The sequence below is a fragment of the Castor canadensis genome, chromosome 7, assembly GCF_047511655.1.
Source record: "Castor canadensis chromosome 7, mCasCan1.hap1v2, whole genome shotgun sequence".
Taxonomy (NCBI): Eukaryota; Metazoa; Chordata; class Mammalia; order Rodentia; family Castoridae; genus Castor; species Castor canadensis.
In genome coordinates this window covers 105,256,640-105,272,090 of record NC_133392.1, presented here as the reverse complement: position 1 = coordinate 105,272,090, position 15,451 = coordinate 105,256,640, and the positions used below count along the sequence as shown (strand labels likewise).

The window sequence follows — 15,451 nt, the reverse complement described above, 5'->3', positions numbered from 1 at the left end:
AGGGACCAAATATTTTAAAGCCTAATGGTGCGTGTTAGTAATGTTTTATTTTATCCAGATGCAGTGGAAACCATTTGAAAGATTTTCAGTTTTTAAAGATTGTTCAGACTGCTCAGTGGAGAAAGGATTGGAGAAAAGAAAGAAATCAACACATTAAAATATTTTAAATAATGCTTCGTAGAAATGGACTTTATCCTTCTTCACCTATGCTATTAGAATTTTCTTGTTTTTTCAGATTGAAGAATTTACCTTTCTCATTTACCAAACTAAAAGAACTTGCAGCATTGTGGCTTTCTGACAATCAGGTAAAAACTTGCGTTGCCTCATTCATTTTATTCGTTAAGATGAACTAGAATTGAAACTTCTGATTACTAACATAGTCCCCATAGATACCTTTGACAATTATTACAAAATTTAGATTCCTTATTCCCAGGAGGAGAGATTTTTGTAAATGTATCGATTCAAATAGTACTGTAGATAAAACAGTACTATAATCTCCACCCTCTTTAGTATCTATTTCATTGTGAAAGGTCCAACACACAAGCAATCATTTTTATAGCTTTTTTGCTCTTGATAGTAGACATATGTCCTTAGAGGATGTACTTTAATTATATCTCTGAAAGTAAAGAATTAGAAATCATTATCACAACCTCCATGGAGGGGATTGTTATCCTCTATCTTTCTCTCTCTTCTCATGCCTTTCAGTATAATCAACTTAATTCTAAAATTTTATTTGAGAAATTTGTTGATATCTTTGGCAACTACTATCAGGATTTTTGTGAAATATTTTGTATGTTATTCTTAATACTCATGAAAATAGATTAAAATTGATCAATAACTGAGCATAAGTGAATAATTTTATTAACTAGAAGAACAATAAGAAACCATTGGAGACATTTAATTTGCCACCAGAACTAGTGATGGATAATTGTGACATGATTTATTTTGCTTCTTTTTCCTTGTGTTCTTAAAATTTTGAAATACTTATCCTAAAATATGAATGACCAAATTAAAACAATTCATCTTGAACTGAGTTTATTGTTTTTCCTGAGCATAAAAGCATTACTGGTAAATAAATTGTTCATACTTCTAGCTATTCTGGTGACTTTGTGAAAAATTAAAAATAACTTCTACAACTTATAAAATGTAAATGCGAGAACAATACATGTGTGTTTACAGTTCATGGCAACACTTGTTTCCATCTACTGAGTAAAAAATTAGATTGCCATTCAAGTTCAAATCTACCATAAGCTATCAATTTCCCACAACATCAATATGTCATTATAAATAATTCATTTCTGAAATCAATGTGAACTATGCTAATGGAAGTCTATTCAACAGTTTTGTGTTGTGGAAAAACATCCCTTAATATCAATGATTTATTATTTTTGTGGGAGAATGAACAGAGTGAGTGCATCATTTAACTTTTATTTTGAACACTGACTTAATGTGTTTCAGACACAGTTTCATGAGACAAGCTGGCATCCTAAATCCCCTTTTTGTTTCACTCCTATTAATAAGTGTCAAGAAATAATTGGATTTTAATACATTAGATGATATGATCATTTCCAATACATCACTGGCATACAATATATGAATCAAAAAAGACCCTTCAAAAATAGTATTTACAGAATCAACCAAAAATGAGTATAAATATATTATTTGACATCAGATACATGTACAATTGCTTATCTGTATGTGGAGCTTGTCTTTGATTACAAAAATATCTCTTAAAAATAAGTGAATGCTTATATTTTGACCTGATTAAATTCATGGATGATCTTGTATAGTGTGGATTTGATACCAGGTTCCATTTGTCTTTCTAGGGCAACTGCCCGTGAAAATTATTAAGCAAAGAGAACCAATACTAAAAGCTTACTTAGCTAAGTGATTTAACACATTTTGTTTCCTCGGGATTAAAACTGACATTGCACAGTTGAATAGGTTTTGGTAAGTTTTGTAAAATAGTGTGCAAAGAGGAAGAAAGCCTCATTGTGAAAATCTTAGAATTTGAAAATAGTCCTCAGCAACAATTTTATGTTATACCTTTCTTATTTCTTTTTCTCCTTGATCTTTCTTCCAGTTATCCATTCAACTCTGTGAGGCCAAGCTATTGACCATTATCTTGTATAAAATAAATATTCTTCATATTTGCTATTTTGTTATCTAATTTATATGTTCTTTGCTTCCAGTCCAAAGCCCTTATTCCTTTACAAACGGAAGCTCATCCTGAAACAAAGCAAAGAGTATTGACTAACTATATGTTTCCCCAGCAACCTCGTGGTGATGAAGGTAATCGTCAGCTAAAGTATCTTTTGTACTTATCATGATTATGGATAAAAAGGACTGTTTTTATTCTGATCTCTGTCCAAGAGTGCCAGCTATGGGCAAGCCTATAAAGAAAATTACATAAAACATGAATATCATTTGGGAGTTTACTTTTAGCATGAGTCTCTATGCTATATTTTAAGTAAGATTCCAAAAAACAAAACTCTTTTTATATCTTAATGAAAATAATTTCAATATTTAGCAGCAACTTCTCTTGATGGATGGTAAGACACAAACTAATTAACAAAATGTGATACCCACCTAATCACAATGAGCAGAGAGCAGTCAGAGCCTAAGGAAGATTCAATAAGCAGGATCATTTCCTGTGTTCACTTATTACAAAAACACAATTTAAACATTTAGAGCAGTGATCTTAGACCCCGAATTATTTCATGTTAAGAGCTAACCATAAAGACATGACTAATAAATAGTAACCATTTTTTTTCTGTTTCAAGTTGAATTCCTCTTAAAATTGTCAGCAACTATGATAGAAATACATTTTGAAACCTAAACCTTTTTCAATAATTAAATCTTCTATTCTGTGATCACATTCTTCATAAAAAAAAATTTAAGAGGTTTGTCCTTACTATTTGAAAGTTAGCATAGACCCCTGAGCCCAAGTCAGCATAGGCTGACATGAACATTTTCTACAGACAGATTAAAAGTGACAGTAGTTCTTGGAAAGGTAAACCCACATTAATCTAGCCATGGATGAAATCCACTCAATCCACTTGAATGAGACTAACTTGTAAAATAAACCATTTGCTTATGTATTTCTTATTTCCAGGAATAATTATAACAAATGGCTTTAGTCTTGACTTCCAAATGTAAATAAATCATTGGGGTGATATTTTAGGATATTTTTATTCAAATTTTGACTTATGGAAGTAAGAAAATGAAAGATTATTTTGATATATATTTTTCAGACTTCAATAAAATTGATCTTTTGAATTTATAAAAGATGCCATGTTTGCATATCATATAAGAAAAGTCTCTGTTAAGATTGTGTTTTATTCATGTAGCTTTACTTATGTTTTCATTTTAATACCCCTGGATCACAAAATATTACATTTTAAAAGGATGTAGAGAAAAATGAAAAGTGTCTCATAATCACAGGTCATTTCTGAAGCCATTTCTGAATTCTCTAATTTGTTCCAGGCTAGAAATAGATGCGGTTAGGTAAGGTATAATATTCAGAAATTTACATTTTCCCATGTGGTTTCTGTTTATTTGATTTTTGTTTTACCTTTGAGGGAAGAAAATTTACTACTTGAAAATTTTTTATGAACTTCATACCTTTGGATTATTGAGCAGGAATATAATAAATGAATCTTCAGAATCTTACAACAAAGAAATATATGATAAAGGCTATCATTTAGGAATAAATTATCATAAACTAAAAACTTTTATTGCATTTTCATGAGATCTTCACAATTATATTGCAATGAAGATATTACCGTTAGCCAACACTTGATCTAAATAAAAGATTTATAAGCCAATTCTCCCTGTTAATTTAAGACACAGGTAAACTAACTGAAACCTTAACGTTTAAAGACTAAATTTTCTACTCATTTTCTACCATAAAACAAGATTCTTTCTATTGCAGGCACGCACACACATACACACACACACACCAAAGAACAAACCAAAAAAGTTTCAAACATGGGCACTTTATTATGAAATCAAAGTCATGTAGTATCATGTAAAAATATTCTAAAAGATTAGTGGTTACAAAAATGAGTTTTGTGATCACATAGCCATGGAATAGAATTCTGCATTAGTACCAGAGAACATGTGTGACTTTGTGCAAGTATCTTAAAACTCAGCTACTGTTTCCTCATTAGTAAAATAAAAGGTGAAATTAGTATTAGTACGCTGCTGTGAGCATAAGAAAGTGCTTTAAAGTGGTTTGTCCAGCTCTCTATATTGTTACAATTATCCTATGGGAAACCCATACCCTACACTAGAAACCTTCTCAATCCTCTTATGAAATAACTGCTATTCTTAGGAAAGCTGTGTGTGAGTTAAGATGTAAAAGACCATACAATAAATATCAAGGAAATTTTTTCTCCTTTTTCCTTCTCCTTTTCTCTCTTTCCATCTTTCTTTCTATTTCTTTTCCCTTTTCTTTTTATATTCATTTGTGGTACTTACCACCAGTTTTTTGCATAGTATGTTAAGCTCTATTAATAACACGCTATATAAAAAAAAAGCAATAATACTTTGGAATCTAACTGTAGATTTCCAGTCAGACAGTGACAGCTTTAATCCTACACTGTGGGAAGAGCAGAGACAACAACGCATGACTGTTGCCTTTGAATTTGAGGAAAAAAAAGAAGATGATGATAATGCTGGGAAAGTTAAGGTGAACTTTTTAGCCTTTGTTTCTCCATCCATCTCATTATTATTTTTGTTTGTCCATGGTTACTACTCAAATAGATTTGGGGATAAATTGAGTGACCTCGGCTGCAAGGTCAAGCACATCTTCAAATCTGATGGTAGAACCTCTCATCACAGCAGGCTGGTAGTTTGGGAATAATTGGTGTAATTCAGAATGAGACCAGTGTCCTAATTCTGACTGAGCAAGTTTGATATGCCCTCCCCCCACTCTACAGAATGACATGAGAGAGATTCAAGCTGACAGAAAATTTATAAAGAGCAACTGAAGTCTGGGTGATGAACTTCACCTAAGCCCTTTATTGCATCTTTGACACATTGCAATGATTTTCTTTTAGTCACTGAGCAAGACATTATGCAGACTATATGTAGCCAAAATCCATTTATGGAAGGACCAACCTGTTAACATATAACAATAGCATGAAGTCTCTGAAAGTTTCTATGTCTCTGGAATATTTGAGAAGAATTTATGAGTTCTCTTAAATTTGAAGATGTTTTTAAAAGTGAGTGCCTAACAGCAAGGTGATGTTCCTTAGGGAAAATAACTCCTTTTTAAGATTCAAAAAATATTTTTAAAACCTTTTATTTGAGTAATGTAAATCAAGTAACAAAGTTGAACTTTAAAATTTGTATTTTTTTAATTATTCAAATTGTCAGATGTCATCAGAATTGACTTAGATTTTACTAACATCCGATTTTCAATTATTGTCATGGCAACATCTTGAATCTCTCATTAACTTTTTTATATTATTTGTGCACTTTTTAAATCATGAATACTAACAACTCGCTCTTAGTGATTAATTATTAAGTGATTGTATATGCATTCTCTTAATCACGCTAGACTGTATAATGTGTTCTCTCCTTCCCACATTTTCTAAATATTATTTTATAAACTGTTAATTTCTGGAACTTCACTGGAATTAGTGAGGTAGATGGAAATTTAATAACAGGACCTGTCTATATTATTATGGAGAACCTAAAGTGGATTCCCAACTCCAAAATGACAATTTTTATTTAAGATTTGGGTTTAAAAAACATATTTCTGATGGCTGGTTATTGCCATCTGACAACCAAAGAGACATTTTTTTAAACTTGTGAATTCCTAGAAAAATTATGCTAAACTAGAAACAAACAAACCTTTGGAACAATTCATTTCCTTTTCTAAGGATTTCATATGTTAAATCAAGAACCAATGGATAATGTATTCTATTTTGGGCTCCTGATTTGTTTTTATATATCATTGAATTTGTCAAAAATCTATATTCAAGGGATCCAAGAAAAAAGTGCATTTAATATATACTGGTATATGTGCCAAGGAAAATATAAAATGTAGAAATGGAAACAGTTATTTAGAAGCACTGTTTGTGTGTTATGTGGCTAGGTTTATAGACAATCAGAGTAGGTTCATTATACTTGAGAGTGTTTTCTCTATTTTTTTTATATTTGGTTTATTATTTTTTATATTTGGTTTATTATTTTGGTAAAACAATGTGTTTTTCCAAAATCTCAAACTATGTGGCTTTGACTAATTTGAATATTTCCAATGCCATTGGCTATTGGACAAATTAGAGCACAAACAAACTTCTAAATAAATCATCATATAGATATGATGAATGGAATATGTTGAAATCATGCATTAAATTAATCACTCTCTTCTGGTTCATTACATGTACATTAAATTTAGCACCTTTTACCTTTAATTTACATGAAATTTAAGGAGGAATTTTCAAATGGACTAGAGTATAATGCCTTACTTTCAGTGTGATATTGTGCCACAAATGCAGCACTATGTGGAGAAGTTGTGACCCTCTGGCTTCATATGGTATTAGTACTGTTTTATTACATGGACTTAGTACTAATTTTAATGATGATCATCTCACCCAGAGCGAAAAAAAGATCAAAAGTAGGAAAATGATAAAGTGAAAGTATTGCTACAGTGCTCCTCTTTCTCCCAGAAAATGGAGATTCCTTCTCCCACAGGATCTCTCCTGCCAAGCCCCCTGGGAAAGGGGCCAGCGTGGGATTACCCTCCAACCAGCCAGACTGTCTGGCGATTGCTGCACACCATGGGCCAGGTGTGACCAGCAGATCCAAGATATGCCCATCCCCCAGAATGACCCACAGCTGGCATGGGGTTGTGTAAGTGGCCTCCAGCAGGAGAGGAGCTTGTGTTCTCAATTGCCAGTTGCAGCACAATCTGCCACTCTTCCCTCTCTAAGTGGCAGACAGGTAGGCCTAGGTGTTTGGGGTAGGAAAATTCCCCCATTAGAAGCAACCTTGGAACAGTAGTTTATGGGGTATGTCTGCATGATTCGGGGTAAGAAATGTTGATCACCTAGAAGCCTTTAAATTGCCAGTGTTTGATTTTTGACTCCGATTTAAATTTTTGTTTATTGACATTGGCAATAGGGTTGGGAGGACTGAGTCAGAGGGGAGGAACATCAGTGCAAGGTACCTATTGGTGGGATATCTGGCATGGTTTTTGAATTGGATGCTTCGTTTTTATTTATATTTTTGTTTTTAATTTTTTTTTCCCTTAAAGTGTGGGAATACCAATAGCTGGGCAGAATGTTGATGGCCCTATGGAGGCAATCTAAATTATCCTCATACCTATGCTCATTTTTATCCTGTCAATTCGGGCAAGATTAAGTAGCTAAAACTTGATTCTTAAAATAGTATGAGTTTAAATTGAGATCTGCTGAGAGTGGACTTTGAGCACAAAGATAGACATCTGTTGGAAAGCATCAATTTCCTTTCATTTGAAGACCCAGAAGATATGAATTCCTGTAAGAGAAGATTGGGTTAGGAGTTATGGAAAATAGAGCTTCCTTATCTCAGTGTGTTGGATTTTTAAGAAGTTAATTCGAGGGAAAAAATGTCTTCATGGAATATGAAAGAACACTGCATTTTTTAATAATCTTTACCATCCACATGTAATGGACTAGATTCTTATTCTGTGTCTTATATTCAATATAAGACAAGCTGAGAATGCATTTTCCTAACTAAAACTTCTCTGTTTCCTTTCTTTGTAAAACAGTCCAATTAATTCCTAGAAGATAATATTAAATAATTAGTGATCAAAGCATTTTTATTTCTCTTACTGGAATTTACAGTCAAATTAGAATTCAATCATTATATGAGATATATTATATTATGTGAGTATAATATAATATATGACAAACAGTTCTGAATGAATTCAGGATATCATTTCTAAAAAGCCTATGCTGCTAATATCAAGTAATTCATTCTTCATTGCTAAATTGTTGGGGGTCCCCAAAGTCTTGCAGCTGCTATTTGCATTCACTGCACTTTATTTAGATCTGAGGTGCATAGAATACTGTGAAATGTTTCTAGTTTCCAAAGTTAAAACAAAATATTTTAGTAAAAATCTTGCATTCTAATGAAATGTATATGTGACAAACAAATACTTTATAGTGAGTGATAAATGCAATGCTTTTATGAGAGTACAGCTAATAGATTTTCCTACCTTTATGTATAAGAACTGAATTTATATATGCCATATTATAATAAAGGAGTATTTCTAACCTATATCTGTAGAAACAGAAAGAAACTACTTTTGTATTTGAGTGTCACTGAACCATCAATGTGGCTGTTTATGATCATGTTTATTCATTTCCAAAGTATGACACACACAATCTGTAAAAGGGTGTGAATATGCTTGTACAGAGCATAAAACATAATCCAATTATAGATTTTGATAGTTTTGTGTTAAATAAATCACAAAATGTTGTTACTTAGCTTTATTTCTAAAAATTAAATTATATGATTATTTAAGTCAATAAAATTCACATTTTAGACTTAAAGTATTTCTTCCACAGATGTTACAAGGGTGCTGCACCTGCCCCAGGGAGTATCTCTAAGCTAAGTGACACTGGTTTAGCATAAACTTTGGAGTTAGAAAGAGCTGAGTTTCATATGACCTTAGATAAGTGATTTGTACATCTGAGCCCCAGTTGTCCTTGTGTAAAATGGAAACAATGTGTAATGGGGTGTGAAATTTAAAGGACATGTAATTCTAAGTTAATGATTCATTCTACAATAATTAACCAATAATCACTTATTACTTAGCATATAAATAGTAACATTTAAACCTGTAAGATTAATTATAAATAGTACTGTGTATTACATAAATATTTAATAATAAATAGCACTACAAATCATTTAGTATGATGCCTGGAACATGGTAGATAATAAATGAGAACTGTTGCTGCATACAATGTAAAACATGGACAAAGAGAGTTATGGCATTATGGTTTAGTTGCATAGTGAAAGAAATCCAGCTTTTAAAAATATTAAGTAAAATATGTTAGAAATAATATCTGATCTCTACATAAAACTTACAAATTTTCAAAAGACCTTACATTAACCAAAGTATGTTGGGGAAGAGATGATCATTTCTATTTTTCATGAGTAAAACTGACAGATTAGCAGCTGATAGCTAGTCAGGGGCAAACCAGTGAATTGAATTTATGCTTCCTGACTCTTAAGTCCAGTGAGAAGACTAGTAAATGGGAAGAAAAGAGCATATTTTCTAGGCAAAGCAAATCCAAATCCTATGAGACCTAAGACTCCACAATGTGGGAAGGGGTCACTTTAAGGAAAAAAATAATATAAAGTGACCATATAAATAATTAATAGGTCACCTCACAAAGCTGTAGAAGAGTTGTATAAAAGTGACAGGCTTAAAGATTAAGCCTCATTAGATACATGGTAAATGTTTCTACATTTAAATGTTTTCAAAGAAATAAAACACCCAAACACATTCTGGTGATATAACCAAAATATCACATTACCTTGCTTACAAAATAACCAGAAATCATTAGTGCCACCATGACCATTAGTAAAAAGTCACCTCATCATGTCAGAAGGGATGTAGCAACTATTAAAAGGAGATTACATTATTCAATAAAGTACTTAATTCAATCAAGGAAGAACACTTCACATATCATTTATAAGTGTGATTTTGCTTTTGAGGATTTTTAAATTGCATAGAATTTTAATTTAATGCCCTACTCTAGATTCATTTTCACTCATATATTATGGTTACTAAATACAAAACAATGTTCTTAATGGCACAATAATCATACCATTCTACAATTTACATTTTTTGGAAATGTAGTTTTTTTTTAACTTTAGCTCTTTGATGTCAAATACCTTTAAACGAACTCAATGATATAATCGAAAATTTTTATTTAATTCATAATGAATTAAACAGCAGGTCCATGAATGCATGCATTCCAATGCACTTTGTCTAGCATGTATATCATCTTTTTTATTTAAGAACGCATTATAAATTAAGTACCCTGGAATGTAGTAATATTATATTTACCAACTTATACTTTTTCTGTGAAGTCTAACTTTGTCTTGGGTTATTATAACTTTACTTCTATATATTATTAATTTCATTTTTATTTATTTGGTTGTGTACAGAAATTACCGTAAATAACGTTAGTCAAAAAAACCTATTTTTTATCTGCTTTCCAAGTATGTACTGGAAAAGTAAGTTCATACTTTTAGTATTGAAAGGAATGCTAGAAATCATCTAGTATAGTCTAATCTTGGTGTTTAAGTAGGAAAATGAGCCACAAGGAGGACAAAAATACTGGAATAACACAGTTGGTGGATTTACCAAAACTGCAGATGAGCAAAAGTGTTTATTCATAATCTTCAGATGTATTCCACCATCATAGTTTCTTACATACCATGAATTACATGGGTGTAAGTTTTCCTTTCTTCTCTTTCCCACTCTCTCTTCCTCCTCCAGCTTCTCCCCACTTTCTCTGCTCCCACCCTCCACTGTACACACACTTCCCACAGACACATACTCACTGCAGTCACATAAACCATTCCATTCTGAAAAGTTGATTCTACTCAGATTCAAATAGACATGTTTATTGGAACAGCCAAGCCAGGTAAATCTGCATCTTATTTTTCCTCTACAGCATGGACAACTTATATTTAGGCTATTTTTAAATATATCATAATAAGTACTTTGATGGTAGGATATTCTATATGGAATAAATTCAATACTAAGAATACTCATTATTTTGTGTTCCCAAAAGTCAACATGATACCCAAAAATGAATTCAAAAATTGAAATAAATATCTGAATAAACATGAGCCAAAATATATATGTCTAGCTAAAATATCTTAGAAAATAGCCTCAATTTTTTATTTCTCTTTAATATATTACCCAAAAGCATGCTATACTGTTAGGGTAAAAACTCAATATAAAAGACATTCAGAGCCAGTTTTTTTAAGTATTAACAAGAATTTGTTATCATATATTTTGATGTAACATGCAAATTACATATTAGAGATAATGTATATTTTAGTAGCAGTTATTGTCACCTTTACATTTTTCGATATACAACTCTAATTTTAAGTCTTTTGGGGTCTCTACCTATTATCTGCATTAATACTGCAAATATACTCAATATCAAATTATTATAGATAATTAAGATAAAGAAAGGAATAGTCTCTAATCTGTGAAAGCAGCTAATAATAACTTGGTAAATTTCTTAGAGATTAGCAGTCACAAGAATTCAACCTACTTCTATTTCAACCATCTAAAGAGCAGGTAGTCACGCCTGTAATCCCAGCTACTCTGGAGGCAGAATCAGGAGGGTCATGGATCTAAACTAGCCTATAGGAGAAAGTTAGCCAGGAAGGCATGTGCTGCACACCTGTCATCCCAGCTACACCTGAGACTTTAGGTAATAGGACTGAGGTCTGAGGATAGCTCTAAGCAAAAACATGACACCCTATTCAAAAAATAACTAAAAGAGAAAAAAATAGACTGGGACATGGCTCACGTGGTAGAATGCCTGCCTAGCAGTTACAAAGTCCTGGGTTCAAATCCCAGTACCACCAAAAAAATAGGTAGCCCTCTAAAGATACATCATAATCCAAAAAACGTTTATAATCTAGAAGAGTGGAAAGGGTAGAGAGAAGTCCCATGGGGCCAAATGTGAGAAAACACCATGTGTTCTTCTATACAGCAGATTTTCAGCCAGCTCAACACTCACTGTATTGCATTTGACTATACAACTACACATAAGATAGAATAGCTCTGTGAACATCTCACTGAAGTCATTTTTATGTTAAATTTCTTTTTACAAACTTCTAGGTTGAAATAAACCTAAAACGATATCCAACTCCTTACCCAGAGGATTTAAAGAATATGGTAAAATCTGTTCAAAATCTGGTGGGTAAGCCAAGCCACGGAGTGCGTGTTGACAATTCAAATCCAACTGCTAACACGGAGCAAACTGTGAAAGAAAAATTTGAACACAAGTGGCCGGTAGCCCCAAAGGAGATTACAGTGGAGGTATTTGAAGGTTATTGGTAATTGCCAGTGTGGTTTGGATTTTTGGAATTCTAAATGATATGTTGAAAAATACTGAATACACCTTCCTTGATAAGTACAATACATGCCTTTTCCTAAAATATACCTGGTCTTTCTATTCTTTCAAATTATGAGGGTTACATTTGATAAATCGTAGATAATTGACACCCCCATGGCCTACAATCATTAACACAGCTCCAAAAGTTCCAATGCACACAGAATGAATAGTTTGTTACCTAGCTACACCTAGTTGTTGAATACATTATATCAGCGATATTATTTTGGCTGCTCCCAACTTTTAGTGTATCAGTTGTTAGGAAAAACTAAATAAAGATTTTTCATCCTGAAAATCTCACCCAAAAAAATCCCTACTAAGACTTAGAGTGGATTTTTAATGATTTTTGTGTCTATATAGAAGACAAACTATCAATATTAAAAAGAGGAGATAACTGAAATTTAGGCTTATGGAATCTAAAATAGATTAAGTAAGAAACCCATCCTTACTGATCTGAGTGGTCTGAAAAGAATTCAACTACATTTACTCCACCTTTACTATTTCATCAACTCTTCAACTAATTTAGTAATCATCTTTTTATCTTCATTAGAAACATAATTGGTATGAGTATGCTAGAAGACCATATTACTTCTCTAGATGAAACTCTTTTACAAATCTGCATTTCAAAGCATTGATTTGTTGCATTTATTGAACACCAACTGAATATGTAGCACTGTGCTGAAACCTGTGAGAGAAAGAAAAGAAACATAAAATGTGTCCGCAGTCCCCAATTTAAAGTCTAGCAGATAAACTTAACACACATGAAGTAAAGAACATATTATATAAAGAATGTGTGATGGACAATGGAATGCTCTAAATTAGGGCTGAAATAAATATTGAAGGTTGAATGATACTTTTAAAGTGCAAAAGAGGAAAGAGTATTCCAGAAGAAGGGAAGATCTGGAGCAAAAATAATAAGACATTGGGAACACACGTGCAAGCAGAGGCATCAGCCTGCCCTGAAGAGGAAGAGACACATGGGCATCTAGGAAAGTAAATTTCCTTCTTAAATATTCACTTTCTTTTTTTTTTTTTTTTTTGCTTATAAAAAGAATGTCATTGTGCTTTCTCTTTTCCACAATATTGCACATATGCAATAAATAAGCTTTTATTTTGTCTAAGATATTACAAGAAGATAAAAAGGAAGAAGCAAATACTTAGCAGTACATACACATACACTTTATATTTAAATCTCATGTAATCATAGCTTAGCAAGTCAGATAATTCGGTAGTCATGAAGACCTGTAAGATGAGTAAATTTACTAGGAAACCAAGAAGATCCTACAATTGCTTAATTTTGGATTAGCCTTGGTGAAGTGAGGGAAATACAGTGTTGGTATGAATTTAATAATAACCCTGTAGTAAAGAAAATAAATCTTTAAAATGTCCCACAAGCATAGCATGCATTATATATCCAAAAATTAAATTTAACATTCCTTCCCAAATTTACTTCTGCTTCCGTTCTGCATCTTGATCTGGTGCATTATGTACAAGTTCTTTCAAGCCAGAAACTGGGGATGTATCCTGATTTCTTTTTCTTTCTTTCTCTCCACTTCCTATTCTTTCCAAATAATTACCAAAACCTGTACTTTTCCACTTAAATGCATCTCCTCAAGTCCTCAAATTTGTACCACATTACTGTAAAAACTATCAATGTCTTGCTTTATCTGGTCCCAGCTTCCTCGTTGCCTTGACAATGTTTTTTCAAAAGATCACAAATCTAAGCCATCTCTTTGCCCTCTTTAAAAACACCCCAGTGCTTTTTCCTACCTACAGAAAATCTAAACCTATTAACTAGAGTAGCCTAATTAAATCAGGCTAAGATGTAAACTTAACTTCTAATGCTATATTTATTTGTATAATTTGCCCCACTCATTTCTTAGTTTATTTCTATTACCCTTTTCTTCTTGAAGAGAATTTTCACAGGCAATTTCAATAGTTTATGTAAAATTGAGATTCCAGATCTTCTTTTCCTAACTTTTAGCCATCCCAAGACAATTGTATCATTGTGTTTCAAATTCAGTGCAGTCAAATTGAGGCATCACACTCCATTTTTTTTCAATGTCCCATTTTAATAAATACAGGTAACCAAGCATCTCACTGATCATTTATCTCAAACGTTTATTATATGTTTTGCACTTGCATGCTTTTTTGTGCTTGTTTGTTTGTTTGTTTGTTGAGACAGGGTCTCACTGTGTAGCCCAAACTGGCTTAAAACTCACCATCCTCCTGCCTCAGCATCCTGAGTGCTGGGATTAAAAGCATGTATCACCACACACAGCTTTGTGCCATTTTTGAGTCATTGTTATTTAGTTCACACTGCCAAAAACGTGCAATAGGGTATTACACACCTCATGGTAAATTTATCCATGTAATTAAATACTTAAACCCAGAAAGAAAAAAGCAAAGAACAAAGGTAGTCAGAAGCAGAAAGTAAAAACAAGTAAATAGATTACAAATGCAGGAAAGTAAGTGGAAAAGGGAGAGGAAAAGCAACATTTATTAATAACGTTCCGTTTGCCTATGCTATGCCCATAGTTTTAACATATGTTATGCTAAGCAAAGAATAAAGCCAGGAGAACCACAGGAACAAAGAGAACAGGTTGATTAGAAGATGCCTTTTTCTCCCATTTTCCTTCATAATGACTTCTGACGTTTGCATTTGCCTTTGCCCAGCTCTTTTTTGGGATTGGCACTTCCTCGGCCTTCAGGTCTCAATTTAAATCTCACTTCAACAGGAAGGTGTTCCCTGATCAACTTGGTTATCTGATCCTCTGATTTTCTCTATCACATAACCCTGTTAATTTGCATTAAGCATAATTAGAACATGTATGATTATTTAATTTACTTCAAACTATGAGTTTCATGAAACCACTTCTATATTGTTCATCATTGTACAGCTAGTCCCTGATTTATGGTGGTTTAATTTAGGAATTTTTGACTTTGTGATGCTGTGAAAGCAATATACAGTCAAGTGGAAACCACACTTCAAATTTTGAATTTTGATCTTTAGGGGGCTAATGCTATGTGATCCAATAATCTCTCATGATGATGACAGTGGCAGTAAACCACAGCTTTCCGTCAGCCACAGAATCACAAGTGTTAACAACTGAAACTCTATAGTGTACTGCATTGCTAGGCTATGATGTTTAACGGGTTAGGTATGCTAAATGCATTTTTGACTCAATATTATTTTCAATTTATGGGTTTATAAGGATGTAGCCCCACTGTAAGTTTCAGAGCATCTGTATTCCCAATGTCTAGCACAGTGCCTATGACAGAACAGGTACACAATAAATATT

General features: G+C 32.6%; 1 protein-coding gene across 7 annotated transcripts in view; it reads left to right on the top strand.

The window, feature by feature from the left end:
- Nucleotides 1-15,451, top strand: part of Lrrc7 (leucine rich repeat containing 7) — a 509,113-nt gene that overhangs the window by 387,670 nt on the left and 105,992 nt on the right. For 5 of the 7 annotated variants that reach the window (XM_074079778.1, XM_074079771.1, XM_074079772.1 and 2 more), the window contains 5 exons: nucleotides 236-305; nucleotides 2,193-2,292; nucleotides 4,569-4,693; nucleotides 6,706-6,954; nucleotides 11,876-12,076. In XM_074079778.1, coding sequence (XP_073935879.1) covers nucleotides 236-305; nucleotides 2,193-2,292; nucleotides 4,569-4,693; nucleotides 6,706-6,954; nucleotides 11,876-12,076 — 745 coding nt within the window. The remainder of the gene's footprint in view (nucleotides 1-235; nucleotides 306-2,192; nucleotides 2,293-4,568; nucleotides 4,694-6,705; nucleotides 6,955-11,875; nucleotides 12,077-15,451) is intronic. The other 2 variants (XM_074079777.1, XM_074079774.1) reach the window with 2 other exon arrangements.